The 24,082-nt window shown below is 38.6% G+C and overlaps 1 protein-coding gene across 2 annotated transcripts in view; it reads right to left on the bottom strand.

The window, feature by feature from the left end:
- SLC1A3 (solute carrier family 1 member 3) overlaps positions 1-23,728 on the bottom strand; it is a 95,805-nt gene extending 72,077 nt beyond the window's left edge. The window contains exons 1-2 of one of the 2 annotated variants that reach the window (XM_049768569.1): positions 23,597-23,728; positions 21,707-21,982 (exon numbers count right to left, since the gene is read on the bottom strand). In XM_049768569.1, coding sequence (XP_049624526.1) covers positions 21,707-21,887 — 181 coding nt within the window. In that variant the 5' untranslated portion in view covers positions 21,888-21,982; positions 23,597-23,728. Of the gene's footprint in view, positions 1-21,706; positions 21,983-22,072; positions 22,167-23,596 lie in introns of those variants that run through there. The other variant, XM_049768570.1, reaches the window with a different exon arrangement.
- Between the last annotated feature and the right edge of the window lie 354 nt (positions 23,729-24,082).

The following is a 24,082-nucleotide window of genomic DNA, read 5'->3' on the forward strand; positions in this document are numbered from 1 at the left end:
TTTAGTTGATATAATTGATATGTAAACTAAATGTGCATTATGAAATTTTGACAAATGACAAAAATATGTACGTAGTATCCTAGATCAAAGAAAGATATGAAACATTTCTGTTAATTCACTTATCTTGTGCCTCTTGTAAAGCAATGTTTGTTACTCAGAAATAGCCACATTCGGGCTCGGAGAGATAGCACAGCGGCGTTTGCCTTGCAAGCAGCTGATCAGGACCAAAGGTGGTTGGTTTAAATCCCGGTGTCCCATATGGTCCCCCGTACCTGCCAGGAGCTATTTCTGAGCAGACAGCCAGGACTAACCCCTGAGCATCGCTGGTTGTGGCCCAAAAACCAAAAACCAAAAAAAAAAAAAAAAAGCCACATTCAACTTACTATCAATACTGTAGAAAGAATCATTCCCCTAATCATGAACATCTTATAATGGGATTATACTACCTGCAATAAAACTTCTTCCATGAAGTCTGATATTTGAGAGCCAGCCATGCTATTATATGTGTCCAGTTTCTGTTTGTACTATTTCACTGAATTAATAGGCCACATTTTTTCTTTTCAGTTCATTTGCTTTACTGCAGTTTTTCACCATTTGGAATGAACTAGATTTCGACATTCCTATGATAGATAGCTTGTGTGGCTTTTTATTTTCTTGGATAAATTGTTAAGAGCAAACTTTGCTGGGTTATAGAATAGATAGATGTGTTGAACTATATAAGAAAATTGGGGCCGTAAGATAGCATGGAGGTAAGGCGTTTACCTTTCATGCAGAAGGTCATCGGTTTGAATCCCGGCGTCCCATATGATTCCCTGTGCCTGCCAGGAGCAATTTCTGAGCTCGGAGCCAGGAAAAAACCCTGAGCACTGCCGGGTGTGACCCAAAAACCACACACACACACACACACACACACACACACACACACACACACACACACACACACACACACACACAAATCACCAACAATTTTCCAAAGTGTTTTTCTTCCTGTTGCGAACAAACCAATATTTATGGGGATTCTAGGTTATTTTTAGTGTAGTTTAAAATCAGCTTTAAAGAATAAAACTGCCTCCATTCATGTTATCAATCGTTCAGCAATTTAATACTCCACTAGTGGATGAAAAAGACTTACTTTTCCCTACCTCCTAGAACAGAGTATTATAAAATTTAATTAAAACAAGCAAAATTTGTGAATATAAACATATTATAAAATAGTTTAATTATTAAATTTTACTTAATATCTAATGATGATGGCTATTTTTCCTAATTACTTTTCCTAAAAATTGACTAAATTCAAATAGTTTAAGAGTTTACGTAAGTTAGGGTCAGAGTGATAGTGGAGTGGATAAAGTATTTGCCTTGTACATTGCCAACCTGAGTTCGATCCCTGGCATTTAATACTGTCCCCTGAGCCTGCCAGGAGTAATTCCTGAGTGCAGAGCTAGGAATAATCTCTGTGGACTACAAACCAATAATAAAAAAGGTTATATATGTCTATGTATTTAGTATTGATTTTTGTTAAGAATATTGATTTCATTATTTTTATTAATAATTGTGTTTTACCAATGGATTAAATCATATTTGATATAAAATATGGTTGTGAAGCTAAAGAAATAGTCTAGCAGGAAAATCACTTGCAAGAATTCAATCCTTGGTACTCTATATCGTCATTGAGCTTTTGCAGGAGTGATTTCTGGAGTAAAATCTGAGCACTGTTGGGTATGGAAAACTAATCTCTCTCTCTCTCTCTCTCTCTCCTTCCCCTTGTATATACATATGGGCACATCCTGGGGATAGTCTAGTGGCTTAGAACCACTTCTTTACAAGTTTAAGTCTGGAGTTCAGACCCCAGTGCTACCACTAGGTCAAAGGACAATCCTGGCAGCTCTGCTGTCTGTGATTCCCTACACAGCAAGTGTTTAAGTCATACTACTGCCTGGTGTGTAAGAACCACAACTAAATGTGAGAGCAAGTATCACAGAAATACAAGCAACTACAACAATGGGATAGGAAGAAAGAATATTTAAATATTAAGGATACATATATACAGACATAAAGACATCTTATATTTTTGTGTCTTCTACAGAGCTGGAATCCAAACTTGGTCTTTGCATATAAAAGATACACCATGCTATTGACTCAGATGTCCTCCTGATAGTTTCTATTTTAATAAAAATAGTATCTGTACTCTTTTAAATAGATGATTTTCCCACCCAAGAGTTATAAACTTGAATTTTTTTCCCTTCCACAATAAAAAAAAATTAACTTTTTTTTTTTTTTACTATTTCATTGCTCTGTTTCAAAATATATATCCTTCACTCTTCTTGGAATAAGGTTCGAGAAAAAAATTAATTCTGACTTTAATGTGTATACAACAGTAATAGCATATAAAAATCATAAAGGTGGGGCCGGGTAGGTGGCGCTGGAGGTAAGGTGTCTGCCTTGCAAGCGCTAGCCAAGGAAGGACCGCAGTTCGATCCCCCGGCGTCCCATATGGTCCACCCAAGCCAGGGGCGATTTCTGAGCACATAGCCAGGAGTAACCCCTGAGCGTCAAACGGGTGTGGCCCAAAAACCAAAAAAAAAAAAAAAAAAAAAATCATAAAGGTACTGTCTTGTTAAATCTGGTTCTTTCTTAAAACTTGTTCATAGGAAGACCAAGTCATAATTAACTACTTTATCTTATAATTAGTAAAAGAATAAAATATGTACAAAATTTTGCCTTATTCCCAATCAAATGTAATTTCACTGGAGTTTATTGTTTTCTGATTTTTATTTCCATTTAGACATTTATCATTCCACTGCACAAGAAAATGTGCTCACGGGGCCAGAGTTATCAGGTGATAGGGCACGTGTCTGGCACATGACAGACCTAGGCATTCAATTCCTGGCACCTATATGGCCTCCTGACTCAGTGGATAAATCTGGGCAATGTGTGAATGACAGTTTCTTTACTGGCCAGCTTATCAGATATATAATGATCAGAGGAAGAGCAAGACAGTTAAGGAAGCAGTATCTCAAGAGATGTTAGTATTTTCTTCAGTCTCTTTTCAGTCACAAGCTAGTATTGCTTGTCTATGTAAAGTCTTGGCATCAGCTTCTTGGATGTCTCAGTTGCCAGACATTTTCAGATAGAGAGCCCATATTTTCTAATCTATCTTCTTGATAGTAGGACAGCAGATAAAAGATATTTATTATCCAGGGATCATTTTGGATAAAATTCTTTGAAGAGAGGAGCTATTGTAAATACATGGTGAATCAGTTTTGTCCCAGATGATGCTTTGTTCTATTTACTATCTCTGGATTTATCAACTGAACTAATTCTCCTCTTTTAAGAGAGGATATTGTGTAGAAGCCGGGGAATGTTAATTAAGCCCTTACAATGTGTATTGATGGCACAGTCCACATCATAATATATGAAGCTAGTATATCATGTTTACTTTATATCTGAGTAAACTGATGCTCAAAAGTTGGGCCAGAGAGATAGTACAGCAGATGGGGGTCTAGTCTTGCGTACAACTGACCTGGGTTCAATCTCTGGCACCACATATAGTCTTCCCCAGCACTGCTCGGAATGATTCCTGGGTCCAAAGCCAAGAGTAAGCCCTGAGCACTGTTGGATGTAACCCAAAACCAGAAAAAAAAATTTAAAAAAAGTTGACTTGCTTAAGTGACAGATTAAGTAAGTGGTTTACAACCACACTGTTGAATCATCTTCATATTTGTTTAGAACTATTCTAAGCAAAAATCTAGAACTTTCTACTGTATTGCTTCTCAAACACAAGCACATTTTTGCAGTCTGTTGAAAGTTAGTTTTTTAATGGAGCCTATCTCCAGGAATTCAAAATCTCTAACCCCCTCAATTAGGAAAGAACTTGAATATATTATCTTTGATCTGTTGGAGATAGTGCACAGACACTGAGAACATTCGGAAACCAATCACAAGTTAAAATATGGTTAGTAATGCCAGGGCAATATTTAAAAAAGTTATGACAATTTTTTAATGGAAGCAGTTAAATATCTATAAATTTCATTTATTTACTCATTTATATTTCCAGTGCCTGGGTGTCATACTTGCAAGGAAAGTGTTCTTTACCTCTGAGCCACATTCTGGCCCCTCTATAAAATTTGAAAATCCAAGTAGAATGCTTTTCTTCCTAAATGCATGCACACTTTTTTTAATGTGGGCAGCATACCTAGTAGTGTTCAGGGACTACTCCTGGCAAGACTCAAGTGGTACTCTGGATGTGCAGGGAACAGAACCTGGACCTCCACATGCAAAACAGACACACTCACCCTTTGAGCTATCTCTCCAAACCTCAACTGCATGCAATTTCATCCTTGGAAACCATCAGAAGCAACAAAGAGGGAAAGGATAGAACCCAGGAATGTAGATTAGCTTTAGGTACAAACATGCCTGATATGAGGTCCTGGGCTCAATCATGGCCCTCAATCTTGCTGGGAATAGCATCTGACTTTGAATACTGCCAGTATGGCCTTCACAAAAATAAGAAAAACTACAAGAACAATGGTGGAATGTATTTGAAATAGAAGAAGATTCAAATTACCTTGTTAATAACACCAGCTTGGTAATAGTGCTTGGACAGAAGCAAGATACTGAGATACATTGATTCATAAGTACTAGGGAGCCAAGACTAGTATTTCAAATTATAGACCAAGAGACAGAGTCATTGGAAAGATCAGTAAGAGTCCAGAACCACAGCAGCACAGATTAGAGTCCTCATTGACAGAAAGGGATCAAGGTGCTTCTGAAAGGCCAGGTGAGGGCTGAGGTAACTCCACATTCAGGCTAACAGTAGGCCTGATTCTTACTAAGCTGTACCCACACTGTCTCAATAGACACAGACCCTATGGAACTAGCTTAAAGTAGCACATGATATTTTGCCTACTTCTGTCCTGTTTTGAAATAAGATAACCTAAATGTAGAGCTTGAAACTGGGAACCATTTTCTTGGTTTAACTGAATGAAGTCAACATAGAATGTTTTGTCAATTCATTTTTTTTTGTTTTTTGTTTTTTGTTTTTTTGGGTCACATCTGGCAGTGCTCAGGGGTTACTCCTGGCTCCATGCTCAGAAATCACTTCTGGCAGGCTCAGGGGACCATATGGGATGCTGGGATTCGAACCAATGACCTTCTGCATGAAAGGCAAACCCCTCACCTCCATGCTATCTCTCTGGCCCTTTTCAATTTATTTTTAAATGACTGAGATAAACCCATTTTTTCAGCTTTCTGCTCTGTTCTTACAAAGAGTTGGTCAGGCCAGTCAGCAATTAGTACAGAATCTGGAAGAAATGCCCTGAATATAGAGACTGCTATGAGGGTAGGTTTTTGATTTTAGGTTTCTGATGATGTCAAAGGCTAACCTGAAACATGCTCTCACTGCCTATGGCACAGACTTCTCAGAGTCCTATGTTTTCTTCTTCCTGTCCATTCATGTGGGAAAAAAAATCAAATAATTTCTCATCTAAATTTGCTAGAGCTGCAGTATAGTTTGCATCTTGGGTGACATTACCCAAGTTGTCGAAATATATGTCAGAAGCAATATCTATATTGCTCATTCTCAGTCAGCAATCTGATGTCATTTTAGAGTTTTAACAAGTTTGAAAAGTAAAATTTTCTAGAAAGAAATGAAGAAATATACTGACTAGATAGTTTGAAGTGATCTGAATAAAGTGAACTAACTGGTAAGATGCTATGAACAAAGTAATATCTTTGTTTAAGTGCTTTATCTTTCTTAATGCAAAACGCTCCCAAGCGGTGAATCCTTCAGAGGTGGATTGTTTCCTCTGGGGAGTATATACAACAAATGCTTCTTTGGAAGATTAAATATCACTTCACTTTTAACTAGACACAATGTGTGTGCTGGATGGAATCTCTGAAAGAACATATCACGAGCTTGCTTTGCGGGCCAACCACCCACAATTGAAAGGCTAAAGACTTATTTTAAAAACTTGGTCCATATTTAGCATGATAAAATAATAGGAGATATTTTTTTAAATTTTTATTTTGATCATATTGGCTTACATATCTTTCACAGTAGTATTTTAGGTACATATTAACATTGAATCAGGGGAATAACCATCACCAAATTTGTCCTCCTCCCTTCCCTGTTCCCTTCCTGCAACTCATATCCCCCATCATCACCCCCAGGGGCTGCTAGAGTAGGTGGTCCCCTCCTTGTCTAACTTACTATTAGTAATCATATAAGGAGGTATTTTAATGCCAGAAAATATTTAAGACTAAAAAGTGAGGCACATCTGAAGTAAAATTTGCCCCAGATCAGCAATGTTGACATTTTGGTAAATACTGAAGTCTGAAATAACAAAACATTACTCAAGTTCCCATTCTATCATCTATGCACTTTGTCACAAACATATTGGCAGACCAAACTTCTCTGTACTACGCAAACTTCTCTGAAAATGAGGCAGTTTCCCCTCAAAAGATCAGATACCAAGAGAAATGCAAAATAATAGTGTCACTAATCTTGAAAGAAAAACATCTTTTTTTTTTTTTTTTTGGGTTTTTGGGCCACACCCGGTAATGCTCAGGGGTTACTCCTGGCTATTCGCTCAGAAGTTGCTCCTGGCTTGGGGGACCATATGGGACGCCGGGGGATCGAACTGTGGTCCGTCCAAGGCTAGCGCAGGCAAGGCAGGCACCTTACCTCTTGCGCCACCGCCCGGCCCCGAAAGAAAAACATCTCACTCAGAACCAGGAGGTAGCTTCACAGACTGGGGTTCATGTTTTTCACACTGGATGCTCAGGTTCAATCCCTAACATTTCATAGTAGAATGGTGAGTCAGGTATAGACCCTGAATACTGACCCAACATTCCTTCTCTGGGGAAAAACAAAACAAAACAAAATAAAACACTAAAAGAAAGATCACAGTTTGCTTTCTTTTACTACTTCTTTTTTGTTTTGGGCCGAAGGTGATGATGCTCAGCGTTTACTCCACGCTTGTCTCAGGGATCACTCACAGTTGGGCTCTGAGGATCTGAGGATCCAACCAAAGCTGTCTGTGTTTAAGGCAAGTGCACTATTGACCCAACCTTGAGATGAGGTTTTTCTGGAACTATCATGAAAATATTTTCTACCCACCATGGGACCAAATTAGCTAGCATGTATACTACAAACCTGTCTCAGGACATTCAAACTCTTATCTAGGAAAGGTTGGCCGACAGATCTTTAGGCAGAAACAGGACTATATTTGTATGCTCTTGTATGCAGCTTGAAGAAAATAAAAATCATGCTATTTTTGTTTGTTTGTTTGTTCTGTTTTGAGCAAATCACTCTTAAAGGTTCTCTGGAAATAATTACAGCATGTTTGGGGGGGGTGCATGTAGTGCTGGTCAACATACCTGAGCCTCCCATATGCAAAGCACTTATTCAACCTGTTTGCTGCAGCTGTTTATTGAGATCCTAGCCCCTGGACCGCTGATTTTATGTCAATAAATGCTACTGATTCCTAGCTAATATATTTTCATTTATGTAGCAAAACAAAAAATAACTAGTCAGTTAAATATGAATAAGTAAAGTTTTAACAGCCCTTCTTTGTCCCAAGGTCACAACAATCCTGTGTAGGATGTAACAAAACCTATGGGAGGGATATCTGTCATCTTTGCCATAAAACAAGGTTGCACTCAGCAAGGGAGCTGTGTGGGGAAGTGGGGGCTCTGTCTACCTCCAAAGGTTTCTAGGCTTATTTTTACCAAGCACTTCTAGGGCAGTAGACAGATCCTCAGAGAACAGATGTGCTACACGTGTTTGATGAGTAAATAATGCTAGAATTCTAATCTTAGCTCTGCCTTCTTTTATGTTTGAGATGGTTTCCCAAGCAGTGCTCAGGAGACCCTAGGACCTTTTCAAGTAACACGTGGACAACCAGGCAGGAACCAGTATTGAACCAGTATTCAATCCCCAGCAAAGCCCTTCTCTTTCCCAGCACTGCTGGGAGGAGCCGGTATTGGTTCAATACTCAGACCCAGTTATGTGATGCTGATCAGACCCAGTGGAAATGGGGCCAGTAGGCTTATACCAGGTAGGACTCTGGGGCTCCTCCCAGCAGTGCTGGGGAAAGAGAAGGGTTTTGCTGGGAATTGAATTTGGGGCCTGATAAAATCAGGGGATATGCTCCAAATCTTAAATTAATCAATTAGCCCTTAGCTCTGCCTTTCCATGTGACATTCTCTATGCCATCATTTTATTTATCTATGACTTAAAAATGAAATACCAAGAATGGAATTTCACTCTCCTCTTTTTCTGGACCCTGTATTAGGCTTTGACCTACACTGCTTGATTCCATGTCTCCACCTTTAGTTGTCCAACACAGAGAGACCCTTTTGAAACCCAAGTCTGAAAGTCTTCTGCTCTGCCTGCTCTGCTGGCATCATCTCACCAGCATTGAAAGAGGTCTCAGGCAATGCTGTAACTGGCTGGATTCCCTGTGCCCCACCACACTCAGAGCTCTTGTGTTGCTATCTCCTTCTGCCCCTATTCCTCTTACATCACTTTAGTCATGATCCCACTTTGTGGCCCTTGTACCGACTTTTTGCTCTGCCTAGAACATTATTCCATTTATTACTTATTTGCTTATTTGACTTTGGGGCCTTCCCTGGTGGTGCTCCAGGGCTATTTCCAGTTCAGTGCTCAGGCAATCATGTGGATTAGAGATGGAGTCCCAAGTTCCAGCATGCAAGGTATGCTTTCTAGCCCTTCAAACTACTTCCCTGGGCATGTTTCTCTCAAATTTATAATGCCTTTTTCCTTTATGTCTTTGTTCAAATGTCATTTTATAAATTAATTTGAACCTTCTTTTTTAGTGCCAATGACCAAACTGACTACCTCATACATGTGAGGCACTTTATTCCTGGCCTCTTTGTTTCACTATATATATCCCTTTTCAAAACATATTCCTAATGTATTGTGTTTGCTATTTGTTATTTCAAACATAAGCTCCATGAAATTAGAGTTTTGCTTAATTTTGGTCAATTTTATTCCCTAACATAGTAAGTACCTAAATAGTTCTGATATACAGTAAATATTCAATATAGTATTAAATGAATAAATAAATAACATGATTTATTTTCTTTCAGAAGATTAGCATCTACCAGTGTCTGCTGCCAGCTGTTACTGAACATATTTCCTGAGTTGTTCCTTCACTAATAGAGAAATCAGTTGGCTTTATATTCCACAGAAAATCTTCATCCTCCTAGACTCTATGAAGAGCAGGACCTATAGAATTCAATCTCTCTAAACTCTGATTTCTCTCTCTCTCTCACACTCTCTCTCATGATCTGTGAAACTGGAAATTGACAACTATAAATTCTCATATGTGTAGTTTTCTAGATTCTTACTCTAGAAGTCATAGGCCTTGATTCGTTTTTCTTCTGGCAGATATTTTTTGAGAATGAAGGAGGGAAGATAAGAGGCTGCAGTCGTCTATTGAGTTAGAGAAGAGAATTCTGGGCTGATGCTATCAATAAACTGTACCAGTCAATACTTTATTTAAAAGATTGATTGTGGGCTGGAGAGCTTGTGTAGAGAGTAAGGTGCTTCCCTTGCATGCTGCTGAGATCATGTGATCCTTGAGCCAGATACAGTTGCACCAGGTGTGACCCCAACTCCCAAATGAAATAAAATAAAAATGAAAAATTTAATTACCATGTCAAACCGAAAGAATCAAATATAACTACTTTATGGATGCAGAGATGCCATAGAAAAAAGTAAGTAGGGACCGGAGAGATAGCATGGAGGTAAGGCATTTGCCTTTCATGCAGAAGGTCATCAGTTCGAATCCAGCTTCCCATGTGGTCCCCCGTGCCTGCCAGGAGCAATTTCTGAGCATGGAGCCAGGAGTTTCCCCCTGAGCACTGCCGGGTGTGATCCAAAAACCACACACACACACACACACACACACACACACACACACACACACACACACACACACACGTAAGTAAGCCAATTTACATGGCTAAATCTTGATATTGGCAGAATGGGATTTCAAACTCAAATCTGCCTTGTTTCTATAGTCATATTTTCAAATCACATAATCTCTTTGGCACTCTTAAAACAACTACAAGATAGCAGGGCTGGATGAAATTGGCAGTATCTTGTCTCTTGAATAAATTCTTACAATAAAAAAAATCACAAAAAAAATAAATAAAATTAAGGCTAAAGTGATAAAAAAAGAAATTGGCAGTATCTAATTGAACATTAATGCTCTCAGTCAATTCTTCTTTAAAAAATCAAGTAAATCCAATGAAATATTAAACGTACCCACTATTATGATTTCATCTTGTTTTAATGAAATCTAACATGCTGAATAGTGCATAAGAATATATCTAATGAGTCAAATCATCACTGTCTAGTCAGACCTTGACAGTTTTTTGGCAGATACACCATAATAAATAATCATTTGAGCTATCACATGAAAGTTTGTTCCAGGACTTGGTGTGGTCCAAATTGGAGAAGTCAGAAAACTTTCACACAGCTGACAAAAGCTCACAAAAGAATGAACACAAAGTTCCATTAGTTTGTTTTTACAAAAAAAAAAAAAAAAAAAGCCTGCACATTTGGTCACTTTACCTGCCCAAGTGTTGGCTGGTCCCCATTATTTGTTTCACCCCAAATTTGAAGGCTGAGAAGTTTGCCTGGTATGAAGCTACTTGGTGTTTAAGGTAAACTTTGAACCCTCCCCCACTGCTTTGTTCCCACATCCTCCAGAGATCTGGGTCCTGGCTTGGCTCATTCTTTTGTCCTTTGGTATTTCCTGTTGCTGGAGGTGGGAAAGACCTGCTTCCCAGTGGTTCCACCATTGGTACCCAGATAACCCCCCTGGGTGACCAAGCAGGGTGCCAGCACAGGCTCAGAAGCCCAACAGTACAATCAGGTCACACAGTGCTATAAGGTCAGAAGAAAGATGGCAGTTCGATAAAAACCTAATGTGTTCTTACAACTGCATGAACAGAGACTAGTGAAAGGATAAGTTAATTTACAAGTAATTTTATAGCTCTTTTAAATGATCAACTCTTTTTCATATAAAAAGTATTTTTGCTTAGGAAAAGTTATTCAATTCACCTTTTAACTTTCCCTGGTAATGAAACAAAGCAAAACCTAAAAATAAACAAAAACACCCCACCCTGTTATAAGTGAGTTGAAACTGTAAGTGATATATATTGAAATATATAGAAAATTTCCAAGTCAGTTTAATATTAGGCATCATGTATGTTCTTGAGAAGATACAGGTGTAAACACAGAGTTTTGCTGGATGTGCACCCAAAATAAATAAACCAAAAAAATGAAATAAAATAAAATTTCCAAGTCTGCTCTGTGCTTTTTATTGGTGTGTCCTAAGCCTGTCAGCCTACAAAGACTGTGGTCTACCCATCGGTATCTCTGGCAATGCATTGGCAGAGCTCACTTTTTAAATCTTTCAATTTGGGAAAATCAATTACTAAAGCTCCCAAGAGGAACAAAATTTTCCAAATTACACATGTATGTGCCTTTCGTTTCAGCAATCTTACTTGTAGGATTGTATCCCAGAGGTGTACTTTAGCTGGATAAAATAACTTCATAGGAGATTATTCCTTAAGCCATTTGAAAGATTGCTAAAGGTTGGGAGCAACCTAAGTATTTATTAATTGGGAATTGCTTAATCAGATTATGAGTACACCCCTTCGATTTTGTGCAAGAGAGATGGAAGCTTGTCAGGGCTATAAAGGAATCCTAGCCAAGGGCTATTTCTAAGTAAAAGAAGCAGGGTAGAGATAGCTCAATGGGCTGAGCACAGGTTTACTAGTTCAGTGCACAGCCATCAAGCACTTAAGGTCCTCCTGAACAAAACATACAAACATAGAAGTAGGGTTTGAAGCTGGCTCTATCTACTAAGCTATTTGTAATCAAAAGATGGAAAAATATTTATTTACTTATTTGGGGGAAAAGCCACAACCAGAGGTAAAAATAAATCTAGGGTTTCATACATTATGGACACTTGAATTCTTTCTGGTTTAATATTTATCTTATGCCAATGAAATGGCATTGATTATTGTTTAATGAATTAATGGCATTGATTATTGATTAATGAAATGGACTTAAAACAAATGAACTCATAAAACAGCTGAATTCCTGTGGGATATAGATGTATGGAATACTTTCATTTTATATCCTTTTGTACTTTCTTACTTGGGACACTGTAAATTTATTAATTTCATAAGTAAAATTAAAAATAAGTAAGCAAAAAAAGAAGAAAAGAAAGGTCTACCCACAAAACAATGAAAAAAAAATGAGCAAACTATAAGACTTAATTCTATTCTCCAGCATGTTTGCTAAAGGCCTGACTATAAAGAAGTGTCAGGTCAGGATTTCTCCTCAATTTTGCTTTAGTTTGTTATAACAATGAGATTACTTCATTTGGACTAGGGAGAGGAATAAGTCATTAGCTGTGCTCAAATTCACAGCTAGATGATCACTTTCGGACTCACTTGCTCTTTTTTTTTTTTTTTTTCAAGATAAGGAAATGAATCTGAAAATGCTGAAGTCATTCTAGGCTCATGGGCAGCTCCCAGCGAGGCCTGGAAGTTATAAGTATCTTAAAGCTGCAGACAACATTGTAAACCACTCTTTCGTCATCCTTCACATAGTTAAAGTCCAGTAATGCCAGAGCTTACAAAGCTCTGGGAAATTTACCGAATCTCAGCTTTGTTTACAATTTCAGCTACTTCATTTGCCTTTTAAAAAACAAATCCCAGAAGACAAAATAAAATATAAAAAAGAAGACCTCATTGCCTGAGGCATTCTCATAAAAGATGCCTACATTGCTCCCTGATGCCTTTGCTTTCATACTCATTGACAAACTACAGACACCAGCAAGCTCAGGGACCCCTGGGGCTTGGCCTGACCGGCTATACAGATGGAATTTCAAGTGATGTCATGTGTCTAAAAGCTAGGGCCATCTTTTTTAGGCGGAGAAGGGCAGCCACTGTCCATCTCTGCTCTCATTAGCGATAAATGAGCTTCATTTTACAAGATTCTGAATAGAAAAATCTCTCACTAATAGCTCACGCTTTTCTCTCAGAGAAGCGGCAGTAGTCTGTGGCCTGGAATCATTGATGGAGAACTGAAGAAGTCTCTCTAGAGACCCAGAGAATGGAGCAGTCCTCTCTGGAGACAGGGACTTGGTCTTGAAATTCAAAACTTTAGTGTGCCTCTTAATTCCCCTGCTCCTAAATGTGTCTTTGAAGCTTTGAGGCGAGAGCATAAAAGGGACGGACGCCTTTCCTTCACCTTGTCTTAATTCAGCCAATCTATCCTCCTTATCTAGTTTTTGGCTTTGCTTTTTGTCTTATTATTATTCTCTTTTAGGTCTTAAATTCATGTCAGTGCTTTTCTTGATTGAATACAGTGAAAGGGGATATCCTTGGTCTGGGGAAGAAACTCTGAGCAAGTTTGCTAGTTCCTAAGTATGACCTAAGACACTGAATTTTTAAACTGGGTGAGCAAATGGCTTCAGCTTTGTGCCCTGAAGTGCTCTGTGTGTTTCCTCATCTCACGGCAATGATACAGCTCACCTAGTTGCCAGACCAAATACTTGACGAATGAAAGCACCCCAGTGTTCCATAAATATCAAGCACTCAAACACCTGGAATGCACAACTTGGAAAAGATGGTGCTTAGATTCCCGTGGCCTCCTCTAAACAGTGTGGGCTCTTCACCACCTTGTTTATTCTACACAAAAACAAAGACCCACAATTTCCCTCTCCAATATGGGTGAGATGGGCTGCAGATTGAAGGCAGAAGTGCCATGGGCAGAGGAACGTTTCACATGTGACCTCAGATGGGGTTAGCAAATGTAGGTCCTCATTCTCCTGGGCAGAAGTTTGGCAGGGGAGTCAAAGGCTGTAGACAGAAGCTGCTTGCTCTATTGGAGAGAATGGCTAGACTGGGTTTCCTACTACTTTAATTTAGGGAAAAGGTCCTTGCAATTATGCAGCACTGTGGACTGGCAAGAAAAATACTTGTACTTTTCATTCCTCATATGCTGATGTTTTAGAGTGAGGGAGGTAGATTTGACTTAAACTGACAGAACTACAATCGGATATTCACTCAAATGAACTCTGCTAATGGAGAAATATGTGGCCCAGAGATTTGTTGTAAATCCCAAGGTGAATTAGCTGGTGGTCGAACTGGGTTTGCAACTCAAACCTTTACATTGTCATTGATTTCTCAACTGCATTCCAGACATTTCCAGACTCTAATCAGAAGTCGGAGCAGGAGAGGATTAGGAAAAGGGGTGCCATGGACTTCCACTGCTCTATAGTGAAACAGGAAAGCGCCTTGTAACTGTAACACTCCAACAATGGAAGTTCGTATTGTTATAGCAGTAATTGTTCTTAACACATCTGCTTATTTGATTACTCTCTTGAAAGAAAAACAGGTTTGCAATTGCTGCTCAGTTTTCTCATCTGAAGGAATGGGAAGAAAATTGAGCAAAAATACAATACAGACAAAATCTTAGAATATTCAACTTTCTTTTTTTGTGTTTGTTTTGTTTGTTTTTGGTGGTGCTTAAGGACTGACTCCTAGTTCTGTGCTTATCTCAACGACTGACTCCTAGCTCTGTGCCTAGGGATTACTCCTGGTGGGCGGATGCCTGAAATGGAACTTGGGCTGACTATGTGCAAGGCAAACACTGTAAATACAGTACTCTTCCTCTGGCTCCAAAAATACTAAACTTTCTACCCCACCATTTACTGCTTCAAAAGCATTTTTATTCTGTTAGAAATCAGCAAAGTTTTCCCACCTTTTTAGAGTCCCTCACATCTCCTTCCCCCTAGTCTGAATGGAGATGGCAGTGAAGGAGCACTAGACACTAAAACAGGGGAGAAAAAGAATGTGTCAACTCTCAGACTTCTCAAGTATGAGGAACCAATATGAACTATTGAATATATTAAAATTTTTATTGACAGTACTTTTCCACTGAGTAACTTCCCATGACCGAGAGGCATCACCTATAAGAGGCTCCCACCGAACTACAGTTGGGAGATAAGAGCTCCCTGGAGATCACTCTCTACTTCCACAGGAGGCCAGGTAGGGAAGGAAGAGATAAAGGCAGATCACTTACCTCAGGCTTTCATCTCTGCCCTCAAAGCCCTTTACATCTATTAAGTCTTTTCCTACAAGTCTCTTGGCTCTCTTCTCTTGCCAAGGAAATAGGAGCCAATTCTCTCAAATCTGGTGACTCTTCTCTCTGCACCCTCAGATCTCCCCACAGTGCTATGACATTTTATGGCAGCTTGTCCTGCCAAACATTTAGAGCAATTATTTAAGGTGAATGGTGGTAAAAGGCAGAAATGAGAGTGTGAATCTTGGCAGAGTGGTGACAGGATCATCTTATTTTACACATGAAGAAATAGACTGTTTCAGAACTAAGCATTAGAACATATATGTGAGTGTCTCATCCTAGAACCTGTGGATCTGATTTGTACCTCTCCATAAAACAGACTAGTTTATAACCTTGACAAGAGAAAGCAGCTTCAGGCAAGCAATGGTTTTCAAGAAGATGGGAAAGGAAGTTAGGACCCAAGTGTGAGTTATTTGCTTTAGTCCCTGATAATTTTTCTGAATGTCACCTCTTTGGGGAAGGTGGATCTGAGAAATCAAACTCCAGTTCTTACTCTCCTTTTCTGTGTCTCATCATCAGGGCAGGCACTAAGAATCTAATTTCTAAGTTCCAGTGGTCTAAACCTTTCCTCCCAGCCCTCTACTGGGGAGACCTCTGTAAGTGACAGCCTATCTCTGAGCAATTTGATACTACTGGGAAGGCCCATCTCTCCAGCTTCCTGCTCCTCCTTTTTCTCCTCTAATTTTCAGGAAGTGTCGAAGAAACCAAAATTCTTGACCAGAAATCTATTCATCATTCTCTGAACTCCCGTGTTTCAAACTTTGGGGAGATGCTCTTCCTTTAGGGAGTCAAGAGGATGCTACCATAGGTACCAGACTGTGACTGCTCCACTGAATCAATAGCTGGCCATTTTGGTATCATAACTAATCACTTCAGTGCAATAGCTAATAGTTAATCACATGTGTTTTACTGTACTAGTTGATTCTTCTTGAGATTATGTATGTGATTGTGTGTGCATGTATCTGAGGTAAAGAATGCCACAATAGGGGCTGGAAAAATAGCATGGAGGTAAGGCATTGGCCTTCCATGCAGAAGTATGGTGGTTTGAATCCCGGCATCCCATATGGTCCCCCGAGCCTGCCAGGAACGATTTCTGAGCATGGAGCAAGGAGTAACCCCTGAGGGCTGCCGGGTATGAACCAAAAACAAACAAACAAACAAAAAAGAATGCCACTATAGCACTTTTACTGCTTTTATACTGTTGTGAGAATACACTCATTTCATGTACAGAATAGCTTATGTAGGAAGATAACTCAATTCATTGATCAGTAATCATTTAATGCTCAAAAATAGTACCTGTCTATTTAGAGATCATAACAGTATGATTCTAAATCCTTTCTAAATCTCTCTATATGTTACATTTCTTGCATCCATTGAACCTCCACTGCAGTAGATCCAACATATTAACTTTCGGCTTTTTTTTTATAGTGTTAGGGATAAAATTAATACATACAAGGCTGGTATTCCACCACTAAGCCATATCCCCTATTTGTTTCTGGCATTTAAAAATCAGCATGCACATAAATAAATTTATAATTTAATTTCAGTCTTTTTTAATTCTTCCCCCCATATTTTTGTATTTTAGCTTCACTTGTGCCAGCAACAACTATTTTTGGGTTTTTTGTTGTTGTTGTTTTTGTTTTTGGGGGGGCCATACCCATTTGATGCTCAGGAGTTACTCCTGGCTATGCACTCAGAAATCACTCCTGGCTTGAGGGGATTCATATGGGATGCTGGGATCTTGATCTGCAGTCCACCCTAGGCTAGTACTTGCAAGGCAGATGCCTTACTTCTAGCGCCTCTGCTCCTGCCCCAACAACTCTTTGGTTACCAAAACAAGACATCAGATACTGGCTGGCAGTTCACTTTCTCTGTTCATCCTCATATGCAGTCAATCATGAGGTTTCAAGATGGTATCATGAGATGCTGTACTAATACAACATCCTCCCCATCTCTCCTATGGATAATTTACTACAGATCATTTAGAGAACAATAATTTTCTTTCTATCAATTCTTTAGACACATAGCTCTTATCCCAAAAGGTGGCCATCAAATCCAGTTTCTTGTATATTCTTCTAGAAATATATCAGGGCTGCACTAAATTTTAGTGCATTTTAAATGATCAGAGTGCAGGGGATGGCAGAAATGCTGTATATATATATGTTCAGTATATGTATATTTCCCTCCCCAACATATCACTAATTTCTCTCAAATTTACTTTATGACAACCCAAATATAATATGTGTGTGGTGTGTGTGTGTGTGTGTGTGTGTGTGTGTGTGTGTAGACCAAGAATAAAAAAGGTACAACTTGTTATATAAGAACTCTCTCAGATAAATCCTCTACCTAATTCCATATAAATCTATTTTCAGTTTTTTCCTCTTGCTGTTAATGTTATGGCTTATTTCTTTACAATTCTTGCTCCTGAGATTTTGTTTCTGTTCTGCTATTTGTTCTCTGGACTATGGAAAACACCCACAGTCTGTAACCGGAAAGTGACACAGGACTTTCTTTTATAATTAGTTGATATGGTTAAAATCACTACTACAATTTATCATAGTTGAAAATGAGAAAGTGCTTCTTGGAGAAAGAACTGAAAAAGACAGAAACCTCTTTTCTCAGTGTGGTTTTTAAGACAGATGTTTGCAAAGGCCCTGGAGGACACTTTGTGGAATTCTTTAATAATAAATCCTCTATAGATGGGTTTTCCTTTTTTTTTTTTTTTAAATAAAAGAACTTGGCACTTGGCATTGCCTTCTTTGAGGTTGCAATCTTCTTTTCTATGGACTTTGTCAGCATGATACATTCAATATTTGACCTCACTAGAAATGACATTGATAATGCGATTGCTTCAAAATAATATCTAACAGCAAGAGTGATTCAATATGCATATAGAGGATATGATAGTACAATATTGCTTATTTTTGGCTTTATTTAAGTAGATTGGTTATATGTCTCCAGTCCTTCTTTCTTTTTTTATTTTTTTATTTTTGTTTGTTTCTTTGGGTCACACTCGGCAGCGCTCAGGGGTTACTCCTGGCTCTACACTCAGAAATCGCTCCTGGCAGGCTCGAAGGACCATATGGGATGCCGGGATTCGAACATCTCTCTGGCCCCTCAGTCCTTCTTTCTAATGTATTTTTATATAGGTCTATTTGTTTTACAATGGAATTATACCCCAATTTGTCTCTATAAGTTAAATTTATTATAAGCCAAAAAGCACTAACTTACCAAACATCATAACTTAACTGCACCTTACATTTTTCAGAACACTTACATTTGCCTACTATTAGGTAAAATAACTTAGCACAGGCCTATTTTTATAATAAAGTGCTGAATAGCTCATGTAATTTATTAAATTTGCTAAATACTCTGCTAAAAATGAAAAGTAGAATGCTCTAATGAAAAGCTCATGGTGTACTGCTTTAGCACCATTGTAATGCAAAAATTATAAATGGAGAATCTTTCACCATCCACCCTCCTCAGTTAGAGATCCAAGAATCATCAGCACTTCTAATTTTACTTATGAAGTGTTCATTAATTTTATTTTTAATAAATCAAAACAAAACAGATTAAACTTTACCTCAATAGATAAGTTTTTTTAATCATTTTTTAATATTCAAAATGATTAAAACTTAAGAATTTCCCTTAAGAAATTAATATACCTTTCTCCTCTTTCAGGAAAAAGTTATTTTTTTCTTCCTTGTTAGCAAATTCCTAGTTTTTCCCTCTAAAGCACCAAATGCATGAGAAAGTTTATGTCCAGATGTGGTACCCAGCAGCAAGTTAAACAGATGCTTTATTTCCATTGGGCCCTCAGTGGAACACATCGAAAGAGATAACTGAAGGGCTCTTCCTTCTCTCCTAACTGCTACTAAGTGGCCTAGGATTCTTAATCTTTGGTGTAGATTCAGTGGTCCCTCTGACTGTCAATGAGCTCTTTTCATTTGTTTCTTTGTTAGAGCCCTTTTCTTGCTACTTCTACCTCCTCAGTTTCCATTAGTAAAGCCAACATGAGGGCATCCTGCCAAGCTATCCACCCCAGCTCAGCCAATTCATTGCAATTCTCACAAAAGTTAGGGAAGTTGTCATTGTGCTCGGAAATGATCCCAGAACTCCTAGAGAAAATGGACTCAAATCCTGGCACTATCTTCCTTTTATTAGAGGTGCTGTTTCTTTTTAATGACTTAGGAACTTCCTTCGACATCAATCTGCTTTCCATGTTCAGATTTTATTGCTTTCCATTCTTTATTCTTTAAATGAAGCATTTCTATTCCAGAAATTGAAATCTTGTGTTAGAACGACATTTTAAATATGCATTTCCGCATCTTTTCCCTACACAATCTAGGATCATCAAACTATTATTATACACTTATAATTGCAAAATAAATGACTATTTGTTAAAACAATAAAAATGGTGTGAGTGAATCATAAGAGAACTATATGTTTTCCCTTGAGTTTATTTCAGTTTGAGTTTAATTGGGTTTAAATTATAAGTTTAATTGGGTAAAATATACAGTAAAATGATGACACTATTTAAGAGTATCATGACTTGCCCTCTGGCCTCCTCAATGCAACAAAATTTCTCTTCCTGGCATCTTTTATAAGGTAGGCACCAGCCAACAGAGCAGAGGCAGGATGATAGCATGATCAAAGAATGACCGCTGGCATTAGACAACCTGAATTTGCCTTTGAGCTCTAGTATTTACAAGCCTGGTAACTTTGGGGAAATTTCTTGTCCTGTTTACATTGAGAGTTCTCATCTATAAAATGAAGATCACTGTAATTATATCTACATACTCATTTCACAGGCTTGTTTAAGGAGCAAATGTACTAATGTAAAAACACTTAGAATGTAGTTGGAAGATATAAATGTTTATGATTGCAATTCAAGGCCAGAAATGAGGTGAGGGTAAAACTTACTTAGGGTTTCAGAGTTTTTTTTTGTTGTTGTTGTTTGTTTTGTTTTTGGTTTGCTTGTTTTTTTTTTGTCATACCATTTAGTGTATGCTGAGAGCATGAGAAACACTAAGGTAGAGAATTAAAAGTATACATTTTGGGAGTGGTGAGTTGAAACCAGTAGAAATTTAAATCAGAACGTTTTTTATAGCATAGCACTGGCTTATCTGTTTATCAGCCTAAGAATTTCTATATTGGTACAGTGCAAAATTCTGAGTAAAGTATTTTTTTTCCCTAAGGATATATATATATATATATTTATTTATTTATTTATTTATTTTTTGGTTTTTGGGCCACACCCAGCGGTGCTCAGGGGTTACTCCAGGCTGTCTGCTCAGAAATAGCTCCTGGCAGGCACGGGGGACCATATGAGACACCGGGATTCGAACCAACCACCTTCGGTCCTGGATTGGCTGCTTGCAAGGCAAACGCCGCTGTGCAATCTCTCCAGGCCCTCTAAGGATATTTTATTTTATTTTATTTTATTTTATTTTATTTTTGTTTTGTTTTTTTTTGACCACACCCGGTGATGCTCATGGGTTACTCCTGGCTATGCACTCAGAAATAGCTCCTGGCTTGGGGGGCCATATGGGATGCCAGGGGATCGAACCTTGGTCTGTCCTAGGCTAGTGGGGGCAAGGCAGACGCCTTACTGCTTGCGCCACTGCTCCGGCCCCGTAAGTGAAATTTTAAAGTAGAATGAATGCTGGCCTTAAGTAAAAGAGCTATAATTTTGGAGGCCAACAAATCAAACAAAACAATAATTTTTTATTAGTACATATTACTGTCAACAATGCTAAATTAGTAAGAGGCTGAAATGTTTCAAAAAAAGGTATAGCTATTTATGGCTGGCACTTGGAGGAATGAATGAAAGATCTGTGCTAACATTTTCTCCCGTTTACTTTTCCCAGTTACTGGATGAGGGAGTGCAAACATAGATTTAGCTTCTGTAAAAAAGCTTCTAAAAAAAAAAAAGAAAGATTTAGCTTCTAAGCCTTGATATTCAGCTTCAAGACAGCGCCATTACAATTTAATTACTAGTAGGGGCTCATTTCAAGTAAACTCAATTTGTAAACTAGTTTTATGTGTAAAGTGACATTGTATAATAATAATATTCTGGCTGAATTAATCATGATTACTTGATTTTAGTGTTATTTAACTCTCAGATTTAATGATTAATTATCACACTTTTGCCCTGACATGGGTTGAGAAAATATGATTCATTTCTTTTTTCTACATAATCAGTTGATTTGTATGAATGTCTAATAATGTTTCTTCAGATTTCTATGCATTTACTGTATATTGCCTTCAAACATAACAGCAAATTATCATTTAATAGAAATAAAAAGCTTTAAGTTCAGAGCAAAGACTGAGCTATCATTTTAAGTACCTACAATCTGCCCATTAGATAATATTCCCAGGCAGCCAGATGCCCAAGAGAACAGATCTGGTTTTTCTGTGTGTGTGTGTGTGTGTGTGTGTGTGTGTGTGTGTGTGTGTGTGTATGTGTGTGTGTGTGTGTGTGTGTGTTGTTATCAAATGACTTACCCACAATGACAGCGGTGATAGTGAGCAGAACAAAAGCATTCCGAAATAGGTAACTTTTAACATCTTCCTTTGTGATGTTCTGTACTTTCTTCTTGGCCAATAGTGTGCGTTTTCGGACGCCTTGTTGGAATCTCTCCATCCTACCTCCCACCTTGGGCTCCTCTCCATTGCTTTTGGTCATGTTTCAATTCTCTAAGGAGTTGTCTCCTCTTTGCACTCCAATGCCTTGAAATCACTCCCAGAAAGCCAGACCTTATTGGTGGTAGGAAAATGCAACTAGAATAGGAGAGAAAGAGACAAGAGTAAATCTCCAGCCTTGAGAAATCAGGCTGTCCCACACCAGGGCAAGAGTTTCAAAGGACATACTCTCTGAGAAATCTAGGATTGGAAGAGCTGCTGCTCCAGGCTTCTAGGCTAGAATGTGCCTTTTACTGGATCATATGAGAGAAATGAGTGTATCTTCAGAATATATAAGCAGAGACTTGCACACTATTAAAAAAAAGTTCTTACAGCCAAAGGGACTATCAAGGCTTCATCAGAGCTGAGTATGTGATTGTACTCCCCCACCTCTACCCCACCCCCAGACCCTAGCCCAGTGCTTTGCACAATGTGAGCCCTTAATAAAAATCCAATTGAGCTGAATGCACAGGAAGTACTCAATAATTACTTGATGACATATATTATCTAGATGGTGAAGCCATAATCAGGTCAGTAAAACGAACTGGTATTTATTTCAGCTTTTATTTCTGTTATGAACAATTATTTACTTCATTAAGAAAAAAGTTACAGTAATAGTATAAACTATCAAATATGGTCATAAGAAGAACATAAGGACTCAAGACTTGGAAAATATATTGGACTCTTTTACAGGGTAACTTAAAATTTTTTTTCCATGAAATAAGTGCAGTAGCCTGGGCATGCCTATAAATTACCTGAAATCATAATTTATTTTTATTATCAGTAGAAGTACAAATTAACATTTTTTTGGTGGCAAAGTTATTGGTGGCTTTTAATGAAACTATCCCTGACTTATAAGCATTCAAAAGTTTCTAGCAGAGATGAGATGAATCCAATTTTCATTCCGAACATTACAACCAGTGGTTTCTAGTTTCTTTAAAGTATTCTTAGGTTACTCAAATATATCTTAGCAAATATCTCCTTAGTGGAAATCGTGTGTGTGTGTGTGTGTGTGTGTGTGTGTGTGTGTGTGTGTGTGTGTGTTGGGGTGGGGGTTTTCTGCTGCTGCCGAACAGATTTTCAGTTCATAATATTTTTTTTATGATCAGTCCAAGTCAGAATCTGAGCCTCCATTGGAGGAGTTTATCTGGCAACTCCAGTGGCCAGCGTGTGCGTCTATGGGGACTGGAAAGCAGAAGAGTCTCCTCGGAAGCTTTCTGGCAAATCCAAGTGTGAAAAAATAAGACCTGCCTTAACAATTTTGACTTTTAAATAAAATGGCAGGTCTCAAGTCGGTGATGGTAAGACTCTGAATTTAAGTCTTCACAGCAGATGGAAAGTTTAGGGAGAAGTGAACAAGGAGAGATCAGTTTTTATTTATTTATTTTTTTACTCTCTCTCTCTCTAATTCTGACTCCCTTTAACGGTCACTTTTAAAGAATCCAGACCTACTTACTCAGCCTTGATTCGTTCCTAGATCTCAAGCCATAATCTGCTTCAATCCACCCTGGACGGACTCGAGGCCACGTTGAGAGGACACCGCACACACAAGCACCGCTAGCTCGCTCTCTCGCTCGCTCACTACGTTAAGTGACCAGCCTGGACTTGATCTACCAAAATGGCTAGCTAATCCACTGTCGCTGCGCCTCTGCTTGGGAACCGAAATGCACCGGCAGGGAACAGCGCAGCGGGGATCCAGAACCCTAGACTTACCTTTTCTGCTTTGGGACCGGCTGGACGCTCCCCCAGGCAATGACAAGGTGAATTTCCCAGCAGGTAGAGCAGAGTATGAAAACGCAGCGCGTGCGGCATGCATGTGCTCTGAAACTGCAAGTTACTATCAGGACAACTTAAGAAAAGGGGAGGAGTCTATGCCCGGGAAAAGGGGAGTGGGGGGAAAAAGGCACACCCCACTGGGAAGGAGGGGTGGGGGAAACCTAGAGTTTCTGGAATATTGATTAATCTTGGCGCAACCGAAGCAGGCTCGCTGGCTTTGTTTTCTTTCCTCCTTGGAGCACTGGCAAGGCTTTGTCAGTTCAAATGCAAAACATCAGACCTGGAGGAATCGAAGACTAAAACGCGCGCACTCTCCGAAAGCTCTAAGTCTTGATTAGAATTTTCGGAGAAGACTTTTCTAAGACTAAATTGAATGATCTCTCGTTATGGCGGGTTCCTGCCTCTAAGAAAACACCAAAATGT

Source organism: Suncus etruscus, chromosome 2 (genome assembly GCF_024139225.1).
Source record: "Suncus etruscus isolate mSunEtr1 chromosome 2, mSunEtr1.pri.cur, whole genome shotgun sequence".
Classification (NCBI taxonomy): domain Eukaryota; kingdom Metazoa; phylum Chordata; class Mammalia; order Eulipotyphla; family Soricidae; genus Suncus; species Suncus etruscus.